The sequence below is a fragment of the Neoarius graeffei genome, chromosome 1 (assembly GCF_027579695.1).
Source record: "Neoarius graeffei isolate fNeoGra1 chromosome 1, fNeoGra1.pri, whole genome shotgun sequence".
Taxonomy (NCBI): Eukaryota; Metazoa; Chordata; class Actinopteri; order Siluriformes; family Ariidae; genus Neoarius; species Neoarius graeffei.
Genome location: NC_083569.1, coordinates 73,933,756 through 73,961,044, shown reverse-complemented (window position 1 = coordinate 73,961,044; position 27,289 = coordinate 73,933,756). Strand labels below are relative to the sequence as shown.

Below are 27,289 nucleotides of genomic sequence, written 5' to 3'. Positions count from 1 at the left end.
GTTTTTCCCAGATTTCAGTGTGTGTTTGGTTTTTTTCCCTCCACTAATTTCACTAATAACTGTGCTGGGTGGGCGGCACGATGGTGTAGTGGTTAGCGCTGTCGCCTCACAGCAAGAAGGTCCGGGTTCGAGCCCCGTGGCCGGCAAGGGCCTTTCTGTGCGGAGTTAGCATGTTCACGTGGGTTTCCTCCGGGTGCTCCGGTTTCCCCCACAGTCCAAAGACATGCAGGTTAGGTTAACTGGTGACTCTAAATTGAGCGTAGGTGTGAATGTGAGTGTGAATGGTTGTCTGTGTCTATGTGTCAGCCCTGTGATGACCTGGCGACTTGTCCAGGGTGTACCCCGCCTTTCGCCCGTAGTCAGCTGGGATAGGCTCCAGCTTGCCTGCGACCCTGTAGAACAGGATAAAGCGGCTAGAGATAATGAGATGACATGAACTGTGCTGGGTCCCCACTGATACCATTCTTAGTTGGTTTTTGGTTTCTTACCCATCTCTAACCTACTCGTCTGAGTTTCATGAGGCGAGTTTCGAGTCTTCGATAAAGCGTCCAGTCACAAGTCATGAGAATCATGAATAAAGTTAGACTTCTGTCCAAGTATACTGTTTTGTTCTTTTCTTAAAGTTATATAAATGCCATGTCTGTGTCTGTATGTGATGTCCTTTAGACTGTCCTCCTTGCCTACTTATTATATCCCTCGTGATGGGCCTCAGGCTGCGTATCGGGAGTATATCAACATGCTTCCAGCAGTAGAGCATCCAGAGACGTTTGGCCAGCACCCAAATGCAGACATCGCCAGCCAGATCTCGGAAACACGCACACTCTTTGACACACTTCTCTCACTCCAGCCTCAGGTCACCAGCGCAGCAGCCACTGGAGCAGGACCCAGCCGTGAGGACAAGGTGTGTCTTTGTTTCTCTTAGCACTTTTTTTTTTCACCAAATAGAAGTGTGCTACAGCATGGTGCAGTTACTAATCTGAAACCAGAACTGTGCCTGTGTATATACACTACCGTTCAAAAGTTTGGGGTCACCCAGACAATTTTGTGTTTTCCATGAAAAGTCACACTTTTATTTCCCACCATAAGTTGTAAAATGAATAGAAAATCTAGTCGAGCCATTTTTCTGGCCATTTTGAGCATTTAATCGACCCCACAAATGTGATGCTCCAGAAACTCAATCTGCTCAAAGGAAGGTCAGTTTTATAGCTTCTCTAAAGAGCTCAACTGTTTTCAGCTGTGCTAACATGATTGTACAAGGGTTTTCTAATCATCCATTAGCCTTCTGAGGCAATGAGCAAACACATTGTACCATTAGAACACTGGAGTGAGAGTTGCTGGAAATGGGCCTCTATACACCTATGGAGATATTGCACCAAAAACCAGCAGCTAGAATAGTCATTTAGCACATTAGCAATGTATAGAGTGGATTTCTGATTAGTTTAAAGTGATCGTCATTGAAAAGAACAGTGCTTTTCTTTCAAAAATAAGGACATTTCAAAGTGACCCCAAACTTTTGAACGGTAGTGTATCTCATTGCATACCATTACCAGTAAAAAGAGGAGTTCTTTGGTGGTTGTGGGATCGACTAAATGAATAGTCATGTAACTAGATAATCGAGTAGCATATCAAAATATTGTAAGTGTTTTGTTTTTTTGACATACAATTTTAAAAAATGCCACAGAGCTTGTTTTAATGTAAAATATCTGAGCTCCTGCCAATTATCTACCTCATAGAGCTACTATTAAGTATGGCACATGAGCAAGTTTGTGTAATGGGAAGAAGACGAAGAAGAAACCTTTATTTGTCACATGCACACTTCAAGCACAGTGAATTTCATCCTCTGCATTTAACCCATCTGAAGCAGTGAACACATGCACGCACACGCACTCAGAGCAGTGGGCAGCCACACCAGAGCACCCGGGGAGCAGTTAGGGGTCAGGTACCTTGCTCAAGGGCACCTCAGCCCAAGGCCGCCCCACGTTAACCTAACTGCATGTCTTTGGACTGTGGGGGAAACCGGAGCACCCGGAGGAAACCCACGCGGACACGGGGAGAACATGCAAACTCCACACAGAAAGACCCTCACCAGCCGCTGGGTTCGAACCCAGAACCTTTTTGCTGTGAGGCGACAGTACTCACCACTACACCACCGTGCCACCCGTAACTAGAGGACCCGAACAAAGCCAAATGTGGCAATACTTTGTTCATCAAACATTAATGCAGGTGAAAAATAACATTCATCTCATCATCTCTAGCCGCTTTATCCTGTTCTACAGGGTCGCAGGCAAGCTGGAGCCTATCCCAGCTGACTATGGGCGAAAGGCGGGGTACACCCTGGACAAGTCGCCAGGTCATCACAGGGCTGACACATAGACACAGACAACCATTCACACTCACATTCACACCTACAGTCAATTTAGAGTCACCAGTTAACCTAACCTGCATGTCTTTGGACTGTGGGGGAAACCGGAGCACCCGGAGGAAACCCACGCGGACACGGGGAGAACATGCAAACTCCACACAGAAAGGCCCTCGCCGGCCACGGGGCTCGAACCCGGACCTTCTTGCTGTGAGGCGACAGCGCTAACCACTACACCACCGTGCCGCCCGTGAAAAATAACAATGAATTTGAAACCTAAATCCACCAAGAAAAGGGATATTTAAAAAGTGAAAGAAGCTGTGGCAGACAATCACTATACAACCACTAAACATTACCGTCTCATTGTCAGGTATCTTTCAAAAATAGCAGTTTGTCTTCCTCAAATGACAACTTATGAAGATAAGCGATAGTTTCTGATAATTGTTGCGTTCGATCACTCAATACGCTACGCTATTTCCGTCTCTGTTTGGTGCTCTTGCTACCCGAGAAAGAAAGGGTGCCAAATTCATTAACAGCATGAGCCACTTAGCAAAGAAAAACATGAAAACACGGGAGATTATTATTACCATGTTGGGAAGAGTGCTATCTGTGAGTACGCTTTGGATGATTTTTTTTTTTTTTTTTTAACTGATGCCATTTCATTGGATCAAATTTTCGAGTGGAGTTGTTTGTATCATTCAGATGTAAATCTGTGCGTCTGTGAAGGTATTAGAACTATCAGCTGATGTGCATCAGAAGATCCCAGCAGAGGTGGACTATGAAGGGACAAGGAAACTGTTGCAGGATGATCCTTCACCTCTTAATGTAACACTGCTGCAGGAGATACAGAGATACAACGCTCTGCTGCACACCATCAGGTCTGTGTTTGTTTAGAAGTCTGAGTCACAGACAGACTGATAGTTGTGAGAGATGTGAGCTATTTAAAGTGAAACACATTATTGCTTGTGTGTGTTTGAACAGGACGTCTCTGACAGAGTTGGAGAAAGGCATTAAAGGTCTGGTTGTGATGTCCAGTAGTCTGGAAGAGACATTTCAGTGCATTCATGATGCCCGTGTTCCTCCCCTCTGGGCGAAGGTAAGACACTGTGAGAGTACTCCATCATATCATCCAATGCTGTTAAAAACACAGTAGCATTGCGAAAGGTAAAGGCGCACTCGTCACATGTTGCTGGTTTGTAGTCAGATGTTTGACTGATGCCATTTGTGGACCAACATCAGGATTAAGGAGTTGTTTCTCTTGTTAATCCAGATTTTTTTTTTTTTTTAAATCAAGAACCCATTAGTTCGAGCCCCGTGGCCGGCGAGGGCCTTTCTGTGTGGAGTTTGCATGTTCTCCCCGTGTCCGCGTGGGTTTCCTCCGGGTGCTCCGGTTTCCCCCACAGTCCAAAGACATGCAGGTTAGGTTAACTGGTGACTCTAAGGTGGGGTTTACATTAGACCGTATCAGCGGATCATCAGATTAACGTTTTTAAAACGATTAGTGTGCACACAGCAACACCAATACACGATTCGCGTGCACACAGCAACGCCAATACACGGATACGCTCGGCTCCGCAGGCATCCTGCGCTCCAAATCACTCCGCCCTGAACAGCGAGTGCCCTCTGGAGGGTGCGCACTCCGGCCCTGCGCAGCTCACAGAGCGCGCGAGTGAAGTGCACGAGCAGTGATTCGGGACTGAGCCGCTGTGTGTGTGATCCCAGTGCATATCACTTACCACTTGCAAGTGGAAGGATGGCAAGCCTAAAGACAATCATAACTACACAATGGGCAGTATTTGCATCAGTATTTGCAGTATTTTCATACTTTTATACTCTTTAATGAAAGGTGATACAAGGCGGAAGTCCGCGCCGTTTTTCAGCAGTCGCGTCACATGACCAACGCCAGCGAATCAGGAAGGTGGATGTCACAGTGACGTTGTCCAATGACGACGCCAGCTAGAGCTCAGCACAGCGTATCCGCGTATTCTCAATGTTTACACAGCACCGGACCAGACACGATCTGGATTGAATACGTGGACGCTGGCGGATTCCCGTTTCCCGGCGTTTCCAGGCGGTTTAATGTGAACGGTCAGTGCATCCGCGAAGAAAACGAGACAGATACGGTCTAATGTAAACTTGGCCTAAATTGAGCGTAGGTGTGAATGTGAGTGTGAATGGTTGTCTGTGTCTATGTATCAGCCCTGCGATGACCTGGCGACTTGTCCAGGGTGTACCCCGCCTTTCGCCCGTAGTCAGCTGGGATAGGCTCCAGCTCGCCTGCGACCCTGTAGAACAGGATAAAGCGGCTAGAGATAATGAGATGAGATGAGAAGAACCCATTATACTTGCATTGTAACATTTGCCATATGTAATATCTTCAAGATTATCTTATAGCAGATTTGTTTACTTGTTTTTCAGCTTCAGTCAGTTTATGTTAAACATGAAAAATAAGTATACACAAGAGAAACAAATCACTTTATCAGTATAACTCACATATATGTAGCACTGGTAGATGATTTACGTTTGATTTTCTGTAAAGGAGCCTTATTTATTTGCCACATGCACACTCGAGCACAGTGAAATTCATCCTCTGCATTTAACCCATCTGAAGCAGTGAGCACATGCGCGCACGCACACACACACACAAGTGAGCAATGAGCACACACACACACCCAGAGCAGTGGGCAGTTGGGGAGCGCCCGGGGAGCAGTTGGGGGTTCGGTGCTTTGCTCAAGGGTGCCCCATGTTAACCGAACCGCATGTCTTTGGACTGTGGGGGAAACCGGAGCACCTGGAGAAAACCCATGCAGACACGGGGAGAACATGCAAACTCCACACAGAAAGGCTTCCGTCGGCCACGGGGCTCGAACCCAGAACCTTCTTGCTGTGAGGCGACAGTGCTAACCACTACACCACCGTGCCGCCCAAAAGAAGATTATCAAAAACTGTTATCGGATGAAGGGGGCACAGTGGTGTAGTGGTTAGCACGGTCGCCTCACAGCAAGAAGGTTCTGGGTTTGAGCCCAGTAGCCGGCGAGGGCCTTTCTGTGCGGAGTTTGCATGTTCTCCCCGTGTCCGCGTGGGTTTCCTCCGGGTGCTCCGGTTTCCCCCACAGTCCAAAGACATGCAGGTTAGGTTAACTGGTGACTCTAAATTGACCGTAGGTGTGAATGTGAGTGTGAATGGTTGTCTGTGTCTATGTGTCAGCCCTGTGATGGCCTGGCGACTTGTCCAGGGTGTACCCCGCCTTTCGCCCGTAGTCAGCTGGGATAGGCTCCAGCTCGCCTGCGACCCTGTAGAACAGGATAAAGCGGCTGCAGATAATAGATGGCTGTTATCAGATGAATTAGTCTGTATGCAGATATTTCAGGAATGTTGTCAATCTTAATTTGAATGAATGTCCATTTGTGATTCGCCATGTTGAATATGCTAGGTTGTGTAGAGGATGCTATCACAGGCTGTAGGGTTTTTTGTGCTCGGTTGGAAACAAATGTAACTACATCTAAGAGCTGTTGTATTTTTCTGAGTGTTAAACTCTTAACCTCTGCTCTTGGTTCTCAAACAGATAGTTTTACTTGATTTTTTTGGACTTGACCTAAAAACTGCCAGATTAAAATATACAGCCAGGAGTGTCACAATAGTGTTCACATCCAGTTATTTTTCTCTTGTGTTTTTTTTTTAGGTATTTTTTCATCGTATACTATATCTATATATATGTGTGTGTGTGTGCGTGTGTGTGTGTGTGCGCGCCATCTGTTTATGCTACTCAAACCTAATAATTACTTTTAATATTATGAAAAAAAATTGTAGTGTAGCCACTTACAGATCTCCACGCCATGGCTATAGTAAATCATCGTGTGAAGTGTGTGAAGTTGTAATCTGCGAGTGCAGTGCCCTGTGCTGGAGAGGAGCTGGAGTAGACTAAATGAATGGTGAAGTGCTGGAAGGTCACAGTGTTGGAGAAGAGGCCAGTGCACTCGCTACACTGCCGAGGATCGGATTGTGGTTTTATTCCTTTCTCTCCCTCACCTCTTTTGTCTTTCTATTATAGACACAAGAGCACACTCTACTGGCACACACGCTTGTAAAATACAATCTCTTACACTTAGCCTTTTCAGAGTACTTGTCTTACATGCATATGCATACACACACAAACCCGACTCTGTGCCTCAGTTTAAATATTCTACTCCTCCATCAGGAGCACACTGCTGCTCTCTTAGTTATCTCTCTCTCTCTCCGAGTGTGTGTGCTTATGGATGTCATGTGTAGGTTGTGGGGTTCGACCCTGTTTGGGGTAATTGCACTTCAATAAGCAAAGTAAATCTTTCTGTAGCCTACATCTGAAACGTACATTGCTTGCTGCTTCTCATCTCCTTTGCTCATCTTATTTCAGTAAAATAATAGCTCCGGTTGGCCTGCATGCACTCATTACTCACTCACATCTCTCTCTCACTCTCTCATTACACTCTCTATCTCTATAACTCTGTCCTTCTGTGTCTCATCCATTCATCGCTTTATCTTTGATCCACTAAAAGCACAGATGGCTAACAGATCATTCCGTCCTTCTTTTTCATTCCCATTTTCATTCTTACACCACTTAGATACAGTGCTGAGCGTAAATGAGTGCACCCCCTTTAAAAAGTAACATTTTAAACAATATCTCAATGAACACAAACAATTTCCAAAATGTTGACAAGACAAAGTTTAATATAACATCTGTTTAACTTATAACGGGAAAGTAAGGTTAATAATATAACTTAGATTACACATTTTTCAGTTTTACTCAAATTAGGGTGGTGCAAAAATGAGTACACCCCACAACAAAAACTCCTCCATCTAGTACTTTGTATGGCCTCCATGATTTTTAATGACAGCACCAAGTCTTCTAGGCATGGAATGAACAAGTTGGCGACATTTTGCAACATCAATCTTTTTCCATTCTTCAACAACGACCTCTTTTAGTGACTGGATGCTGGATGGAGAGTGATGCTCAACTTGTCTCTTCAGAATTTCCCAGAGGTGTTCGATTGGGTTCAGATCAGGAGACGTACTCTGCCACTGAATCACTTTCACCCTGTTCTTCTTCAGAAATCCAACAGTGGCCTTAGATGTGTGTTTAGTCATGTTGGAAAAGTGCACAACGACCAAGGGCACAGAGTGATGGTAGCATCTTCTCTTTCAGTATAGAGCAATACATCTGTGAATTCATGATGCCGTCAATGAAATGCAGCTCCCCGACACCAGCAGCACTCATGCAGCCCCACATAAGGACACTGCCAACACCATGTTTCACTGTAGGCACCAGGCATTTTTCTTTGTATTCCTCACCTTTGCGACGCCATACAGTTTTGAAGCCATCAGTTCCAAAAACATTTATCTTGGTCTCATCACTCCAGAGTGTAGAGTCCCAGTAGGCTTCATCTTTGTCAGCATGGGCCCTGGCAAACTCTAGGTGGGCTTTTTTGTGCCTGGGCTTTAGGAGAGGCTTCTTTCGTAGACGGCATCCATGCATGCCATTCCTCTGCAGTGTACGCCGTATTGTGTCACGGGAAATAGTCACCCCAGTTTGGCTTTCTACTTCTTTAGATAACTGCAGTGAACTTGCATGCCGATTTTCTTCAACCCTTCTCATCAGAAGACGCTCCTGTCGAGGTGTTAACTTCCGTGGACGACCTGGACGTCTCTGTGAGATGGCTGCAGTTCCATCTTTCTTAAATTTTTGTACCACTTTTGCGACAGTATTCTGACTGATAAGTAAAGCTTTGCTGATCTTCTTGTAGCCTTCACCTTTGTGGTGGAAAGAAATTATTTTCTTTGAGGAATTCTGAAGAGACAAGTTGAGCATCACTCTCCATCCAGCATCCAGTCACTAAAAGAGGTCGTTGTTGAAGAACGGAAAAAGATTGATGTTGCAAAATGTCGCCAACTTGTTCATTCCATGCCTAGAAGACTCGGTGCCGTCATTAAAAATCATGGAGGCCATACAAAGTACTAGATGTAGGGGTTTTGGTTGTGGGGTGTACTCATTTATGCTCAGCACTGTATCTATCATATGTACACATACAGGTTTTAATGGATTGCCATAGCCATGAACTCAAGTTAAACTTTATTCCGTTCATTACTTTTTTAAAATATCGACTGCAGATATACTCCATAAAATCTATATAAAAGGCCTCAAGAGGTTCTATTTTACCCTATGCGTAATAAAGCTCACTGAAATAATCTCTGTGTCCTTGGCTACTCTCATTCAGCTTTGAATAGTGCATGAAAGAAACAACAAGGCTTCGGATTTCAGTCTTTTTCCTACCTATGCAAATACGTCAATCTGTCTCTTTCCCTCCAAACCATTTAGGCGTACCCATCTCTGAAACCCTTGGCATCATGGACAAGGGACCTGTGCCAGCGGGTAGAGCAGTTTACTCACTGGGCACAGACGGCACATCCTCCCATTCTCTTCTGGCTCTCAGGCTTCACCTTCCCCACGGGCTTTCTCACAGCAGTACTGCAGTCCTCAGCACGACAGAACAACGTGAGCACAAACGCAGACACGTGTTCATACACACTCGTACAAACCCATCCACACATGCATCATGAGTATATTAACTGTCTGTTTGATATCAGGACATATTCATTCATATGTATAAATCAGGGCTTTGAACCAGAATTTTTTTCCTATTGGTTCGTTCCGAACAGAAACGGAATTTTAACGTTTCCGGTTTTGGGTTCCACCATTAAATAGACGTTACCGAACCGGTTAGAACAAAAAAATTTCGTTCCCGGAACGGTTAATTACGTTCCCTGTCAGCTGTTTAACAAATGGTTATAAAATTATGTCTCTGTCTCATCCAGCTTAAGCCAAATGTAGGCTAATTCTATTACAACCTTCATTAAATAAGACAAGAAATAATTCAAAACAATTATTATTTCAAATGTTGGCGATTTGGATTCTCAGTATGTCTTCCCATCTACACAAACAGAAAAAGTGCCAAAAATGAAAGATAATTCGTTTAGTGTGTTACCAAAGGCTAGTCAGGCCCTATAGAGGGCTACCGCATGACGTCACCGCGCCGCGAGATTTTGTTAGGCGCCATATTGGAAGGCCAAGTACACATCTATGCAAGTACATACATTCATAAAACAAACTACACCTGAAATGTAGCCAGGGCCGGTTCTGCCCTAATCTGGACCCGGGTGCAACATCGCGCAACACCCCCCCACCCCACCCCCCCCAAAAAAAAGTCTAAATCAGGACAACCATCACATAACTATAACTATAAACATTTTATATCAACTATTTTAACTAAATGGGCTATAATAAATAAGCCTGCAGGCAGCCACGGCGGGCTGCCTCAGAAAAGTAACCATTCAATGACACAACTGAAAGCCTGCAGCCACGGCGGGCTGCCTTAAAAAGTAACCATTTGTCCTACCTTAAAACTCGTTTTGCATTTTCTGCCTCCTTTTTTGTATTTTCGACCCTCCATTTATTTTCTTTCCTTTTCTGAAAACCCGATTTGTGTCCAGACATTTTGTTCTGCTACCAACGAACTAACTCGTCAGGTCTCGTCTCTCGAGCCCGCGATGATTCCCGTGGGAAGGGCAACAATTGATACATTTTTACAAACAGCCAATGGGGAGGTTGCAACGTTCAGGCTCTTCTTTGCTCAGACACTCAGTAATGCACTTATTCACTTATTATCACGTGGAGACGTGATAGTAGTCCACCCTCCCGCTCTCTCCATTCAGTCAGCGAACGTCACACAGGAAGTGAACCCCAGCGGGTCATAGAAACTTGTGCAGGAGAAGAATGGCTTTTTTATTTGTAGGCTACAGAAACTTTGAGGAACGAAATAAAAACCGGTATTAACCGGTTACCATTATTTTTAATAAGCGTTTCTGTTCCGGAACATAAAAAATAATAAAGTTTCTGGTTTCGTTTCTGTTCCATGTGAAATAGAAAAAGTTCCCGGTTTTCGTTTTTGTTCCTTGAACCGGTTCAAAGCCCTGGTATAAATATATTCATAGACACTTGCACACAAATATAATACATACTGTATGTACACGTGTGTGTGTGTGTGTGTGTGTGTGTGTGTGTGTGTGTGTGTGTAAACAATTAGCAGAGGTTGCTGAAACCCGTTTGGCACCAGAGGCCTGTGATGTTTATTGCTTTCCAAAGAATGACATTAGCAGACAAATGCTGTGTTCACATATACCGGTATGAAAGTGGTATAACTGTATCGATACAAAGTATACCGGTACAGTTTAGTGCATCTGTCCACACTAGCGAGAAATGTTTGCGGTTTTCTTTCATGGAAGTTGAAATGCGCGTGCGCAAAATGTTTCCATGGTTACCGAGTAACTTCCTTCCGAGAATATGGCGGATGAAACAACGTGTGTGCGCTTTTTGTTGTCAATGTACAGTCTGTATTTCTGGTGGTCATTTATTCAGTCGAATCGTATAAAACGCGCGAGGCAGTTGAGAAAGAAACAAAGAAAACGAATCTCCCTTTCTCCCCCCTCACTTTCTCCCTCTTCCCTTCTCTTCCCCTCCCTTTCTCTCCCTTTTCCCCTCTTCCTCCCTCTTTCCCCCTCCCTCCTTCCTCCCCCTCTCCCTTTCTCCCCCCTTTCTTTGCTCCATGTAGCTCCACGGTCGTTTCGTTTTCGCATGCGCATTATATTTGTATCGATACAGAGCCGCTTCGTCTGTCCACACTACAGCGAAGCGCTACAGTACCCATACTGTACTGGTACGAAACCCATACATTTGTGGGTTTCGTACCAATACAGTTATACCGCTACAGTACCGGTATAGTTGCTAGTGTGGACAGGGTAAAAGCCAGTCAAATTTACTTAACCTGAACCGACATGTAGAATACCGGAGAATGAGCATGTAGATCCTAGCTGGAAAATATAAATATGAGCCATGACAATAGAAATCAAGAAGCCAAAGAAGTGTACAAGAACAGTACAGAGAAAACGGCTTCAAACCCTGGCTCTCTAATCTAGTAGCAGGAGTTAAATATTTGTGTTGTGGATGTGTTCTGCAGGTATCTGTGGACACCCTTTCTTGGGAGTTCGCCGTTTCTACGGTAGATGACAACAACCTGCGCTTCCCTCCCAAGGTGAGTAACTAGTGTTAATCACAATTCATCAGGACCCTACTTGTATCTGCTCGCAAGAGAGCTACTCGTTAACCACTGCGCCATTGGGCAATAGGTTCAATTCAACACCACATTTCGCTTGTTACAGTTTTACTGTCTGACCTTTGATGTTACCGTCAAAATGCATTTTTCATTTTTGCACATTTTATTGACACACCCATATTGATCTGCTTTCAGCGTGTAATATTGAGTGTAGTGCCAAAGGGTTAGTATCTGGCAGGCACGTGCACACATAGGGCTTTAGGGGTGCTTGAGCCCCTGCCCTTTTTGCCTCGAATTAAATGTTGCCCTTTTAAAATAATAATAATAATAATAATAATAATAATAATAAATATAATAATAAAAATAATGTTAATAAAAAAAATAATGTTAGAAGTTTAAAACAACGGCGGTACAAAAACTCCACAGCAATCTACCAATTTTCTTGTAATACGGGGTGGTTGTGTGCGTTGAGCTGCCGCTTCTCTGTCCATTGCTGCTCCGCTCGAGCGCGGCCAGAGAGAGGGGGCGCGCGGCCAGAGAGAGGGGGCGCGCGGCCAGAGAGAGGGGGTGCGCGGACAGAGAGAGGGGGTGCGCGGACTGAGCGAGAGGGAAGAAGCCGCTGCGCACGCTGCCACAATGATAACAGAGGAGCCACGACAGTGAGGCAGCTTGAACATGTGAGTTATGGTCTAACAGTTAGCCCTTTCAAACTGTATGGACATGACATTTGGGCGTTTGTTGGGCTACTGACATTTGTGCGAGTGATTTAAGTCTCTGTAGTTTAATAATCTGCTTGTTAACTGACGTGACCTGACCTGTTACTGTTCACAATCGATTGCCTCGGCCGTGCTTCGGTCTACATGCAAGTATCATATATCGTCGGGAAGCTTACATTCTCCTCTTGTATATATAACTAGTCGTCGACCTCTTCCACAACGTGCTCAAATCAAATGTGGGTTATGTTTCAGAAAAAAACAATGTTATGTGTCAGTTTCTATTTTTGCTGGACGTCGGAGTACGGCACATCGAGCAGCGCAGAGAAGTTTGCATGGCACAGGAAATCGTACATTTCCATATTTTGGAAAGGACCGGGAAAAAAAATCATGCACTTGCTGCCCTTTTTTTGACTTTGAGCCCCTGCCCCTCTATAATCCTGTGCACGTCCCTGGTATCTGGTAATCCGTTGGCGTTCAACCTTATCCATAAAAGGTCACAATGGCTTTAGATTGTATTCCTAACCATACAGGAGTACACCAGCTTCCACTTGTTCTTCAGACATCTGCTGAGTTGCGTCTATTTGGTTGCACCGGAAACCTGCAGGCTCTTTTTGGATAAGATTAGACACCTCTGTGCTGACCTATTGCCATCCTGGATGCTAATCCTGATTAATATGGGTGCAAATCTGCTACGTCACTCAATGTTCTTCTCCATTCTGGGTCCTTTATACTAGGGTTGGGTTTTTTGTTACCTTGCCTGGGATGGAGTCCACCAGGGGGCGAGGTATTGTTTTCGGTCGAGTTTCTTTGTTTTTTGTTAACGATATTACGGGAAAACAGCTGGATCAACCTTCATGAAACTTTCAGGATAGATGCGCAGTGGTCTCAAATAGAACCTCCAACGTTTTGAGGGTCATCCGGTCAAGGTCAACAAAAAGATCAAAATCGTTTTTGTTGTGGCTACTGCCTCATATACAGGCGCTAGCCACAACAAAAACGATTTTGATCTTTTTTGTTGGCCAGTGAGCATGTACAATTCGGTTCACCATTTGAAATAAATGGACGAGACTAAAGAAATCGCTTTCAGACGTGTTTATGCTTATTACCGAGAGAAAGTGCATTCCACTGAGCTCTAGTGCCGGGCCATTTCCGGGAAATAAGAGTTTGGGTCATGGTGACAGCGTGTGTATGTCAGCCTCGGTTCGGAGGTTTCAGTTTCGAAAACTGTAATGGTGATGATACACGGGGCAACTTTTTGGGCAATGTTGCCGAGCAATGTTGCTGGGCAATTGCGTTTTGACTCTTTTCTATTGAGATTGGGCAACATTGTTTCTTTCTGAATGGTTTTGATAATCTCTGGCAACTTTTTGAGATAAGCCAATCAGAACGCGAGTATCGAGTCATGTGACCTCTGGTGAGGTTCGGATCAGAAATTTCAAACAAATATGGCGGCCGCTCAGTGTCAGTGGAGTGAAGAGATGGAGAGACTCCTCATCTGTTTTTACGCCAGTAAGTTGTTATTTTAATATTCTATATGGAGGAATTTACCTCACCAAAGCTCTAAAAAACAACAGACAGCTTGATTAAATGGTCACAGCAAAAATTAAGACATCGATTTTTTTTAGCTAACTGTAAACTGCCGTTGCTAACTGTTGTTGCCCATTGTTAGTTGCCCTGAAAAGTTGCCCTGTGTCTCACCTAGTTGCCCGTTGCCAGCAACATTGCTCGGCAACATTGCCCAAAAAGTTACCCCGTGTAGCATCACCATAAGAGGTAAGAGTAGAATAATATAAAAGTACAGACACTTGGTATATTTTACTTCTGTGATTTTTAAATTGTTCATTTTTGGATTGCGCTTCGTTTTTGTGGCTACTGCCTCATCGAGTAAAAATATATATACTGTATTTACTGTATGGACATGGTATCAGAAAACTATTTTATTTATAAGCGGTAGCCACATGGACCCATAGGGTACCTATTTTTTTTTGTGATCGGTTCCTTCATATTCATCATAAGTGCTACCAGGCGAGGTTTGTTTTGCCTGGCAACACTTGTTTTGTTTTGTTTTTTTGCCTTGGTTACATCCCCTCTCTCAGTTTCCCACTGTTATATCTTTATCTCATCTCATTACAAGCTATACCACACTGTATTGCTTTGACAGTAAGCACAATATCAAGATTATTTAATAATAATAATAGTTTGGGTCTGTTTTCTTCTTCTCCATTTTTAATTTTCATTCACTGGTTCAAAAATCTGTTTTAAGATATCGTTCTCTAAAATCTCGAACAGTTTTGCCTAGATTTATTTTATCAGAAGAATCAAAGATCTGTCTTTGCTACAATGTGTTTCTATGTACAATGAGCATTTGTGCAGGTCTTATTAGTTCCTTTGGCGTTTTAGAAGTACTCAATTCTTTCCAAATGACTCAAATTTCTTTGGTACTGTAAGCTTTCTTGAATTCCAAATAACAGAAGGGGTGAACATCTGATATGCTGCTGATTTAACCTTTCTGAATCATAGTTGCTGAGAACCTAAAGTTTCTTCCATATATGGTGTTAGTCGTCCAAGAAGCATTTGGCTTTTGGGCCATTTTGTATGCTGTGCACAATACTGCAATACCTGCGTATTTTATATGCAGTCTTGAATACCCCCGTTCTATTCATATGGAATGAGTTCATATTCTTAGATTATCAGGCTTCTTGATTTTCAATTATAAGGGACACACAAAGTAAAATATTCATACTTCCTCCATACCCAGAAAACATTTTGACCATTTGTCACCTTGCTTTTTTAAATCAGCTTTATTAAATAATTTATTATATTAACACTCTCTTTCAGGTTTCTGAATTTAATCTTATTATTACTATTTTATTATACTGTTTTTTTTTTTTTTAAGTCAAGTTTGTTTGTATAGCGCTTTTAACAACAGACATTGTCCCAAAGCAGCTTTACAGAATCTGAATGACCCAAGACATGAGCCAATTGTATCCCTAATCTATCCCCAATGAGCAAGCCCGTGGCGACGGTGGCAAGGAAAAACTCCCTCAGAAGACACGAGGAAGAAACCTCGAGAGGAACCAGACCCAAAAGGGAACCCATCCTCACCTGGACAACAACAGACAACATGACTACAACATTAACAGTTTTAACATGAAGTCAGTTTCGTTGATGTTATAAACTCTTCATTAATGGAAACTTGAGTGCTAAACTGTTCATGACCACCGCAGTCCCAAAGTTAGCAAGCCAACTGTAGTCCTCAGCCATAAAAGCATTACTGTAAGAGCCCAGAGCGTCTTCCAAGTGCAACTTTCAGCTGTCCATATGGGTCGTCCTCTACAGGAGTGATGTGATGAGACTCCAACCAGACACAGGGCATCAGGATGGATCAGGCAGGTCTGAGGAGCAGAAGCACCTCAATCCCAGGATTGACATGTAACTCAGAGGGACAGATTGGAGAGTGGGGAGAGAGAGAGAGAGAACACAGGTTGTTAGGTATGCCCAATGTCACCTGAATAAGTAGAAACAGTATACATTTTGCGCTGAGTACAAGCAGGGACTCCGCCAAAACTAACTATGACCGCATAACTAAAAGGAGAGAGCCAGAAGGTAACGCAGGCATGAGGGAGCCCCGGGACATAAAGCAGCCAGCCACTACACCGTCAACAAACTCGAGTGAGCAAGCGAGTGGGGACTGACAGCATCCATACATCCCAGTTTACCAAAACACTCTATGTCTGAGGACCCTCCAGATCTACTCCTTTACCTCATAAACACCATTAACAAATTATTTTACCTCTGTCTGTCTCTCTGTCCATCTGTCCATATCTCTGTCCGTCCGAAACACACTTTTTCTCAGCAACCACAAATCATAGCCACTTGGTACCAAACCTCAGCTTGGGGTTCTGTACCGCGTCTACCGTTTTGAGGTCTGTCACACATCGACTTCCTGTTTACCGACTGAATGTATTTACGAAACATATAGCGTGGATTTTGACACTATTTCAAGAAGCAAAATGCTGTTTCAGAATGACGGTTTACCAGGACGCTATTTGAAATCCCTTGGGAGAGACACGGCTCTTTACTTAGTTCTTTCAGGGTGAATTATTTGTTGAAGTCAACATTCATAATAAGCGTCCTGTTCCTTCGATTGCTTGCATTCTGATATAAGCGAGAAGCACAGAGAGAGGGGCAGAGATTAAATTGAGCGGAACCCTCCGGAGCTCAGCTCCGCCTCCTCGCCTCGGCAGTACAGCCAGCAGGAGCTGAGCTCCCTCTGCTTCAGTGTTTATTATAATATAATACTTTTATTCATTTTCATCTATTCTGAAAACACCATCAATATGAGAGTTCGTCAATAATCATTTAGACAACCAAATTAAACAAGCTAAAGTGAATTACACCCATCAATTTTTAAAAAAGCATTTTCATTGGAATTATCATTGAATGCACGCGCTGCGAGAATGCGTGACATCACACAGCATCATCATACGTTTAATGTTAACATTAATGGACTTCAGCTCGAGAAATTGGCGCCACTGTTTTCTATCAGTCCGTCATACACTACCGTTCAAAAGTTTGGGGTCACCCAGACAATTTTGTGTTTTCCATGAAAAGTCACACTTTTATTTACCACCATAAGTTGTAAAATGAATAGAAAATATAGTCAAGACATTTTTCTGGCCATTTTGAGCATTTAATCGACCCCACAAATGTGATGCTCCAGAAACTCAATCTGCTCAAAGGAAGGTCAGTTTTATAGCTTCTCTAAAGAGCTCAACTGTTTTCAGCTGTGCTAACATGATTGTACAAGGGTTTTCTAATCATCCATTAGCCTTCTGAGGCAATGAGCAAACACATTGTACCATTAGAACACTGGAGTGAGAGTTGCTGGAAATGGGCCTCTATACACCTATGGAGATATTGCACCAAAAACCACACATTTGCAGCTAGAATAGTCATTTACCACATTAGCAATGTATAGAGTGGATTTCTGATTAGTTTAAAGTGATCTTCATTGAAAAGAACAGTGCTTTTCTTTCAAAAATAAGGACATTTCAAAGTGACCCCAAACTTTTGAACGGTAGTGTACTTAATATTTTATGAGGATTTATGTCGTACGAAGTTGTAACTATCTGCTAAACACGATGCCTTAGCAAAGTAGACAGAGGTAAGTCATGGTTCTTTTGTTTATTTTGTCTTTAGTTGAGAAACTTTCTCAGGCAAAATATACTAGTGCAGCAGACGGCATAAGTAGTGTTAGCTAACACTGACAGACAGGATGTTAGTCGAAAAATTCACGCCTCCATTTGCTGAAGTTCAGATCTTTTTGTCTGTAGTTCTGTCATATTTTATCTTCATTTACTAAGTTGTAGCTGTTTTCTGTTTTTAGCTTTTAGGTAAATATCAGAAAATTGAGTTAGCTAATTTAATGGATGCCCGCTCACCTATCTTTGCACATGGAACGTTAGCAAACCTCCCTCGTGATAGTGAGAACTGGCAGCCTGGACTTTTCCATTGGCTCGCGCGCTCCACTCCCAATCCAATGTTGCTTTGGTCGGCCAAAGTTATGAGGCTGCTGTGGGGCACTGAGACTAGACTAAATAACACAATTAAATGATTCAGACATCCCTAGTCTCCCGGACGCTCTGGGAGTCTCCCCGGGAGCATGTAGACAGAGACAGGAAAGGCAGGAGAAACTTGATCTAAGTCCTATTTGGAAAGTTGTAAATTAAACTGTAATGACTGGCTATTGCTGATATGTGGTTTGATGTTGTGACATGTAAGTTTAGCAAACAATTGATTTGATTGATGTAGATTTATGGTGTGAGATGTAAAGAACTATTGTTAATGGTGTGAGATGTAAACAAGTAATGCAAATAATAGTGTAGATTGATGAGATGTAAATAACTATTGCTCATATGTGAATTGGTGGTGTATATTGTGAATAAGTTTTACAAATTACAGTGTCGATTGATGGTGAAACGTAGGCTTAACAAGTTACCAATATGTGCATTGATGTGACATATAAATAAGTAGGCCATGAGTTGATAAAATATGTATTAAACCGATGGTGCGATAAATAAAAATGTTTTGAGAGATATTGACCACTGTGAGTGAAGAAGGGCTCCCCATCCTTACAAAAGCCAATTTAACCACTGGCGGGGGGTATACCGGTACGTAAGGGAGCAGTAGCTCACAGTTGAGCTTGTTTTTTCTTCATTATTTCTCCACTTCTGCTTACAAAACTGTGTGCCTGTTCTTTAAACATCCTGAAAAGGATGTTTCCATGCATTGACAGGCAGCATGCACCTACATTCTGTCTGTCGAACCATACAATTTATGTTCCTTCATCTTTTTCATTTTTATTTGTTTTTATTTATTTATTTTGACTTTTTCTCCCCAATTAGTCGACCAGGACTAAAATAAAGTGATGCCCTCATGCCGACTGGTCTAATGGCCTGATGAGATCCATCCAAATTCTTTCGAAAGGGGTCTTAATGAGGGGACGAGGGTGCAAAGACGCCTTTGGCTTGTCACCCGGATTCACTAGCTGGCATTCACGATGTGCTGCACACCACCTACGTACATCCCTGCAAATCCTTGGCTAATAGAAATGGGCCATGAGACAGGCTAGTGTTTTTTTCCTGCCCAAAGTGTCCGGCCATGGGGTTATAATGAGCCACATGGAATACGAGTTCCCTACGGCTCTTTGGGATTAACAGTTGAGTCTGTTTTTTTTTTCATTGGTTTGAGCGTCCTGTGTCACTTGGTATAACCTATTTTTAATTCCTGCAAAGTATGGGTAGGAGATTGTAACATTTGGCTGGAGGAGTTGACCATCGACTATTCTCATTTGGTCAAAAGCACTACACAAAGTTTCATCTCACGCTTGCTACAAAGGGAGATCCTCTAGGGAATTCCCTAAAGAGAGGGGAAGGCAGGGGTGCTCCCCCCTCCATATCGCTATGACATGTGGCTGGCATGGACGGCTCTGAGAGGGCTTCCCCAGCCAATGCTACGTACACTGGGATTCCCCCGTGACGTGCTGCTACAGAACCCACTGACCGCTATGCGCTCCATTAAATTCCTAAACCCAGGCCAGTTGGGGCTCAGAATTGGTGGGTGGGTGAGGTGCTGGTTAACCACCGACTCCACACTGTTTTGTCCCCCAAAAATGGATGCGAAACAGCACCAGTGGGTATTCGTGAACATCCCCATGTACACACAGAACCTTCACCAAACGTGCTGTACCCAGTGCTTCACCTTGAATCACGCTTTGGTGGATGGAGGTTTGATTACAGCCTGAATCCACCAATGTGTGCTATGTATCGTCTTGGATATTCACCGGTATGTGATACGTTCTGGCCTGATCAAGGGCATTCACTGGTGCGTCAGGGATCCAGACTACTGCCCCCCCACCTCCATTGCGTGGCACTGAACCCGGAAGTGCCCAGGTTCCCCGCAGCACCGGCACACCAGCCCAGACTTCACTTCTGCACTGGTGGATTGGGGATCACTCACCTGGGAGGGGCAAGACACAGAAACACATGGGGAGGGAGGGAAGGGGACACCCCAGGCTCCGCAAGAAACCAATCGTGGTTGCCAGCTGACATACAGAGCTGTATGATCCCACACTAAACCTGTATAAGTACAGCTGACACTGTGCCTTGGCTCTGCACGTCATCAGTGAGAGAGTTTAGCTCAAATCAGTCTTTACCTACATACAAACATCACACATATCAACAAAGCATATCGATGCTTTTTACGAAGGGTGCTAAAAATTCCTTGAGAACCTAACGTTAGTACTTTTAAACTGGAGGGGGCTCAGATTTTGATAATTAGTTCTGTGATTTGCTCAGCATCTTCATCCTTGTTGCCAAACTGTGATTTTTTTTTTGGCTGCATTTACAGTATGGTAATTAATGATCGTTTTAAACTTTGGAATCAAAACAGGCTGATAAACTGTTGACAGAAGGTTGTAGCTGAGTAGGTGGTGCATTTGACAGCTGATTAACTTCTATTAAGCATGTATATTATAATGTCAAATGGTTCACAGTCTGCTGCTCATTGGAATCAATTCCAAATGCCGATGTCTTGAATCAAGGGTGTAAAAGACCAAACCAAGCACATGAACTTTCTCCCCTGATCCACATCATCTTTGCAGAATAGTAACAGTTGTGAGTTATGAAGTAGCTGGAAGGCTGTGGGATTTTCTATGTGTCACTTATGAGGAAATTGATGAATTGTTTTGAAAAATTTGGGTACTTTTTGTTTGTGAATGTCTCGTCTCGTCTTCTTCTGCTTTATCCGGGACCGGGTCGCGGAGGCAGCAGTCTAAGCATGGAAGCCCAAACTTCCCTATCCCCAGACACCTCAGCCAGTTCCTCGGGAAGAACACCGAGGCGTTCCCAGGCCAGCCAAGAGACATAGTCCCTCCAGCATGTCCTGGGTCTTCCCCGGGGCCTCCTCCCGGGGGGACATGCCTGGAACACCTCCCCAGGGAGGCGTCCAGGAGGCATCCGAAAAAGATGCCCGAGCCACCTCAGCTGATTCCTTTCGATGTGGAGGAGCAGCAGCTCTACTCCGAGCTCCTCCCGAGTGACTGTGCTTCTCACCCTATCTCTAAGGGAGCGCCCAGCCACCCTGCGAAGGAAACTCATTTCGGCCGCTTGTATCCGCGATCTTGTTCTTTCGGTCATTACCCAAAGCTCATGACCATAGGTGAGAGTCGGAACGTAGATCGACCGGTAAATTGAGAGCTTCGCCTTTTGGCTCAGCTCCTTCTTCACCAAAACCCTTATGGAGAAACAACCAAGGACCGTGACGTCGCCCGGTATGGCGCAGCCGGGGCCCCACCCTGGAGCCAAGCCCGGGGTTGGGGCTCGCATGCGAGCGCTTGGTGGCCGGGCCTTTGCCCATGGGGCCCGGCCGGGCTCAGCCCGAAGAGGTGACGTGAGCCCAACCTCCTGTGGGTTCACCACCCACAGAGGTAGCAGTAGGGGGCTGGTGCAGTGTGGATTGGGTGGCAGTCGAAGGCAGGGGCCTCGACGACCTGATCCCCGGACACAGCGGCCAGCTGTTGGGACATGGAATGTTTGTCAATGTGTCTATATAATAAAAAGAACATCACATGTTGGCTTGAAGACATGAAGTTTATCTTATCGTACTGAAAAACTCACATTTTTCATATGAAATACATCGCAGAGCCAAGTGACATATTTAAATAATCTTGGTTAGCGCTGAGTGGTATATTAGATATATTCCATTCAGCTAGCATGATATTGAACGAGTCGAAGATGAGTAGCTGAATGGAATATATCTGATATACCATGAAAAAAGCCATTATTATTATTATTATTATTATTATTATACATACACATTCGATGGAACAATTATAGATTTTACAAAAAGTTAAGAACACGGGGGTTACCTACCAATATCCAATGCTCACTGGTAAAGAGAAAACCTTCTCATTGGACATTCGCATCAGCTCTGACATGTGACATCATGCTGTCTTGCCAACCATGCAATATTGTAAACTATATTCAACGCTCATTCTCCATTGGGTAGAGTGATGCAATACACATAGGATAAGCGAGATGCTAACAATATTGCATGTTTTCAAATCAAATGAATGAAACCGGCTAGAAAGGAATAGAATACATGTTTTTATTCCAGCGAAAAAGTGTCTTGTATGTATAATAATTTCCGATATTTCACTCCGATGACATCACTCCCAGTGTTTTCCTGCTGACTAGATGAGCGTTGTCAAAATGGCAAACTGGTTCAAGATTAAAATTCTTTTGATTATCTGGCTTTTTTTTTTTTGTGTGTGTGTGTGTGTGTGTGTGTGTGTGTGTGTGTGTGTGTGTGTGTGGATGTGTCCATATAATATAAAAAAAAAATTACACGGTGGCGCGAAGATATGACGTTTATCTCCTTGTGTTGAAAATATTTTCATTTGTTTGCTTTGCTCACTTGTGAATATATTCAGCACTTGAAGATAAACTTCATATCTTTGAACCACCGTGTGAGTGTGCAAAAGTCTTAGGCACGTATAAAGAAATGCTGTAGACCAAAAATGGCTTAAAAAATAATGAAATGAAATGTTTCAACATTAGAAAAAAGACTACAAACCGCAGTAAGCCATAATAAATGAAACAAAGTCAGTATTTGGTCTGAGATGACCCTTCGCTTTAAAAAAAAAAGTAGTCTCCGGTACAATGAGTGCAGTTTTATGCGGAAATGAGCTGTAGGTTTTACTGAGCATCTTACAGAAGCAGCCACAGTTCTCCTGGACGCTTTGACTGTCACACTCGCTTCTTCATTTTGCACCAAAACCCAGCAGCCTTCATTATGTTTTCTTTTTTAATCTGAAAAGTCGTCTCTGATGGAATATGCTGCTCAGATACAAACATTTTTTCTGTAACATTTAATTTTGTGCTGGAAGACGAACGCTTAGACTCTAAAATGCTTTTGTACTGACTCGATAATGTAGTTGTCATAAAATAGAAATCTCTAACAAAGTTTGTATGGAAAAAAAATAGGGTACAAATTAAACATGTAATTATAAGTTTTCAATGTTTTATCAAAAAATTACATGTAATGGGAATGATGTCAGTATAGATGGGTTATTGTACAAATTATGAACTTTTCTGAAATATTAATGGATTAATATTGTTATAATGATGTTATAGATCTTACTCGTCCTTAGATTCTCTCTCTCTCTCTCTCTCTTTGTTAATCAACATAACTTTATTAAATTCACAGGCCACCTACAATAGAGTGTCTCAAAAGAGACGACCACATACGATGCACATGTCCTTATGAGCAATACGAGTTGTATATCATGGGAGTACAAGCTATTTTCAGCAGTAGTTCACCAGTTAAACGCAGGAATAAGAGATGGAATCTGATTTACTGTATCCAAAAGCATCAATGGTGCAGTGGTGATTGGACCATTTACCATCAGCTGAGTCCAACTTCTGATAATGTAGAGACTGTGCACTTGCTTCAAGCACAAGGGTTCAAAACAAACGATTTTATTTTTTCTAACCACTATTTTCATTTTCCCTTTAATGACCGTGTCTTATTCTCCAAGACGACGCATTTTCCTGTTTTAATTCTTTACGAATTAAACTGGCTGTAACTAAAATGATCTTACGGTCCTTGTACTTTGTTGTCTTCCATTGTGAAATCTCTTGTTTTTGTTATCTAAGACTAATCACTAATGTCTCTGTCCCATAGGACGGTGTGTTTATTCAAGGTCTGTATCTAGAAGGAGCTGGCTGGGATAAGAAGTCCTCATGTCTGGTGGAGGCTGAGCCCATGCAGCTGGTCTGCCCCATACCCACCATCCATTTCAAACCTGTGGAGCACCGCAAGAAAACCGCAAAGGGTATATACAGTATACACACACGCACCCACACCAGTGTGTATATACATGTATATCTACTCAACTTTCCTGTTTTTAAAGTGTCTTTCGACATGGTTTAAATGTAAAAAAAAAATTATTATTATACTAATGATTTGTCACATAATATTCAAGATATCAATAACCTTTACAAAAAATGTATAGTTAAACATTTCAAAAGCACGCATCATAATTAGCAGTGGTATATCAGATATTGCTTTTCTGTCCTTGGATTTAATGACTTCCAAAACTACTACACTAATACAAAATTATAGAGATGCTAGCTCGATGCAGTTAGGATCAGAGGAAGCTGCAATGAGGTTGTTAAACAGAATAATCATAATAATGTTACCTTTATATAGCGCCTTTCTCAAACTCAAGGTCGCTTTACATATGTCAGAGAAAACACCAAAAAGAGTCGCTTAAGAGTGGTGAGTTTATGCACTGGTGGAGAAGTGTTCATGAAACAGAAAGGTTTTGAGATGAGATTTGAAGAAGAGAAGAGCAGTCACGGAGGGGTTGAGGAAGGGAATTCCAGAGCTTGGGGGCCGTAGCACTGAAGGACCTGCCGCCCAGGGTAGAGAGTCTAGTGCGAGGAATGGCAAGGAGATTATAGCTAGAGGATCTGAGAGAGCACGATGGAGTATAAGGGGTCAGGAGATCACCGATGTACAACCCCGATTCCAAAAAAGTTGGGACAAAGTACAAATTGTAAATAAAAACAGAATGCAATGATGTGGAAGTTTCAAAATTCCATATTTTATTCAGAATAGAACATAGATGACATATCAAATGTTTAAACTGAGAAAATGTATCATTTAAAGAGAAAAATTAGGTGATTTTAAATTTCATGACAACAACACATCTCAAAAAAGTTGGGACAAGGCCATGTTTCCCACTGTGAGACATCCCCTTTTCTCTTTACAACAGTCTGTAAACGTCTGGGGACTGAGGAGACAAGTTGCTCAAGTTTAGGGATAGGAATGTTAACCCATTCTTGTCTAATGTAGGATTCTAGTTGTTCAACTGTCTTAGGTCTTTTTTGTCGTATCTTCCGTTTTATGATGCGCCAAATGTTTTCTATGGGTGAAAGATCTGGACTGCAGGCTGGCCAGTTCAGTACCCGGACCCTTCTTCTACGCAGCCATGATGCTGTAATTGATGCAGTATGTGGTTTGGCATTGTCATGTTGGAAAATGCAAGGTCTTCCCTGAAAGAGACGTCGTCTGGATGGGAGCATATGTTGCTCTAGAACCTGGATATACCTTTCAGCATTGATGGTGTCTTTCCAGATGTGTAAGCTGCCCATGCCACACGCACTAATGCAACCCCATACCATCAGAGATGCAGGCTTCTGAACTGAGCGCTGATAACAACTTGGGTCGTCCTTCTCCTCTTTAGTCCGAATGACACGGCGTCCCTGATTTCCATAAAGAACTTCAAATTTTGATTCGTCTGACCACAGAACAGTTTTCCACTTTGCCACAGTCCATTTTAAATGAGCCTTGGCCCAGAGAAGACGTCTGCGCTTCTGGATCATGTTTAGATACGGCTTCTTCTTTGAACTATAGAGTTTTAGCTGGCAATGGCGGATGGCACGGTGAATTGTGTTCACAGATAATGTTCTCTGGAAATATTCCTGAGCCCGTTTTGTGATTTCCAATACAGAAGCATGCCTGTATGTGATGCAGTGCCGTCTAAGGGCCCGAAGATCACGGGCACCCAGTATGGTTTTCCGGCCTTGACCCTTACGCACAGAGATTCTTCCAGATTCTCTGAATCTTTTGATGATATTATGCGCTGTAGATGATGATATGTTCAAACTCTTTGCAATTTTACACTGTCGAACTCCTTTCTGATATTGCTCCACTATTTGTGGGCGCAGAATTAGGGGGATTGGTGATCCTCTTCCCATCTTTACTTCTGAGAGCCGCTGCCACTCCAAGATGCTCTTTTTATACCCAGTCATGTTAATGGCCTATTGCCAATTGACCTAATGAGTTACAATTTGGTCCTCCAGCTGTTCCTTTTTTGTACCTTTAACTTTTCCAGCCTCTTATTGCCCCTGTCCCAACTTTTTTGAGATGTGTTGCTGTCATGAAATTTCAAATGAGCCAATATTTGGCATGAAATTTCAAAATGTCTCACTTTCGACATTTGATATGTTGTCTATGTTCTATTGTGAATACAATATCAGTTTTTGAGATTTGTAAATTATTGCATTCCGTTTTTATTTATAATTTGTACTTTGTCCCAACTTTTTTGGAATTGGGGTTGTAAGAAGGAGCAAGGTTATGGAGAGCTTTGAAGGTGAGTAGTATGATTTTATATTTAATTCTGGACAGAACAGGTAGCCAGTGAAGCTGAGAAAGAATAGGGCTGATTCTGTTCTGTGCCTTGAAATCCCTTCAGTTTCTGGCATTGAGGTAGCTGACATACAGACAATCCTAACTCTAATTTGTACATGGGATTGATTGCGTAAAGTGACCTACTCCTGAAATAGTCCCGCCCACAGCAACCCAGCAAGAAGAAAATGACCAAAAAAGGAGATATAGATACAGTACCAGTCACAAGTATGAACACACACTTATTCATAGTAATGAGTAAGTTTGTCTACAATTTTTGACTGGTAGTATATATTTTAACCATGTAATATTTCTATATGTGCATAACTTATTTATTTGTTATTCATAACTCCAACATCAAGTATTATATATCCTCGGATTCAGCACAGTAAATAAGACCTGCTACTGCAACAGTACTTCTGAATAATACACTCTGACCGGCCGGGTGTGGCTTGTCAGAATGAAACCATTCACTCGTTTAAATTGTCACTATGTACAATGAAAAGTGATCTATAACCACAGTGTGAGCAAATCACCAGACAGCAGGACACGATGGAAGGAAGCAGCTCACATAGACAAACTGCCAGTCACAGCATCTGTAGTTTCACAGGAAACAAATTGCATTTCTTTCACTCCGATTTGTTCACCACAGGACAGCAGGCTAATCGGGATAACTGAAAAAAACAACATCGTTATGGAATAAGTTCCGAACAGAAGCTGCAGATAATCATGCGAATAAGTTGAAATGAGCTTTGTATACGTCTTTGTGTCTGTTCCATTTAATTACATGTTTTCTTGCACTTTGTGTACGTGTAGGTATGTACTCCTGTCCCTGCTACTACTACCCTGTGCGCTCAGGAGGAGCTGGACGACCTTCGTTCGTCGTAGCAGTGGATCTCAAATCAGGAGGTGTGCCTTCTGATCACTGGGCCAAGAGAGGAACGGCATTACTGATGAGTCTGGACGCCTAGGCGGACGAAATACACACACGTACATGTTTCCTATCCAGTTAAACAGTTCTTTCACGGGTATTAATTTAATACATTTATTTAAGAGAGACTTGTTTCTGGTTCTTATCTCGTCCAACACATTTCATTGTAAAGTCGACAGTGTGAAAACACACATGACAAATAAAATTGAATCGAACTTACACAAATCTTTATATCTCTATGTAATAAATGGCAATTTTTAAAAGGGTGTTATCTTATAGTTAAATAGCTTAATACGTTTCTATGTGTAATGAAATCCGAAATGTGTTCCCGAAAATTAAACTCGAATTCACTCAGAAGACTCACAGGAATGATTTATTTATT

The 27,289-nt window shown here is 42.8% G+C and overlaps 1 protein-coding gene across 1 annotated transcript in view; it reads left to right on the top strand.

Moving 5' to 3' along the window:
• Positions 1–26,998, top strand: part of dnah2 (dynein, axonemal, heavy chain 2) — a 432,951-nt gene extending 405,953 nt beyond the window's left edge. The window contains exons 82-88 of the mRNA XM_060919614.1: positions 667–901; positions 3,086–3,237; positions 3,341–3,455; positions 8,712–8,888; positions 11,407–11,481; positions 23,466–23,616; positions 26,793–26,998. Of these exons, the coding sequence (XP_060775597.1) occupies positions 667–901; positions 3,086–3,237; positions 3,341–3,455; positions 8,712–8,888; positions 11,407–11,481; positions 23,466–23,616; positions 26,793–26,947 (1,060 nt within the window). The 3' untranslated portion in view covers positions 26,948–26,998. The remainder of the gene's footprint in view (positions 1–666; positions 902–3,085; positions 3,238–3,340; positions 3,456–8,711; positions 8,889–11,406; positions 11,482–23,465; positions 23,617–26,792) is intronic.
• The last annotated feature ends 291 nt before the right edge of the window (positions 26,999–27,289 follow it).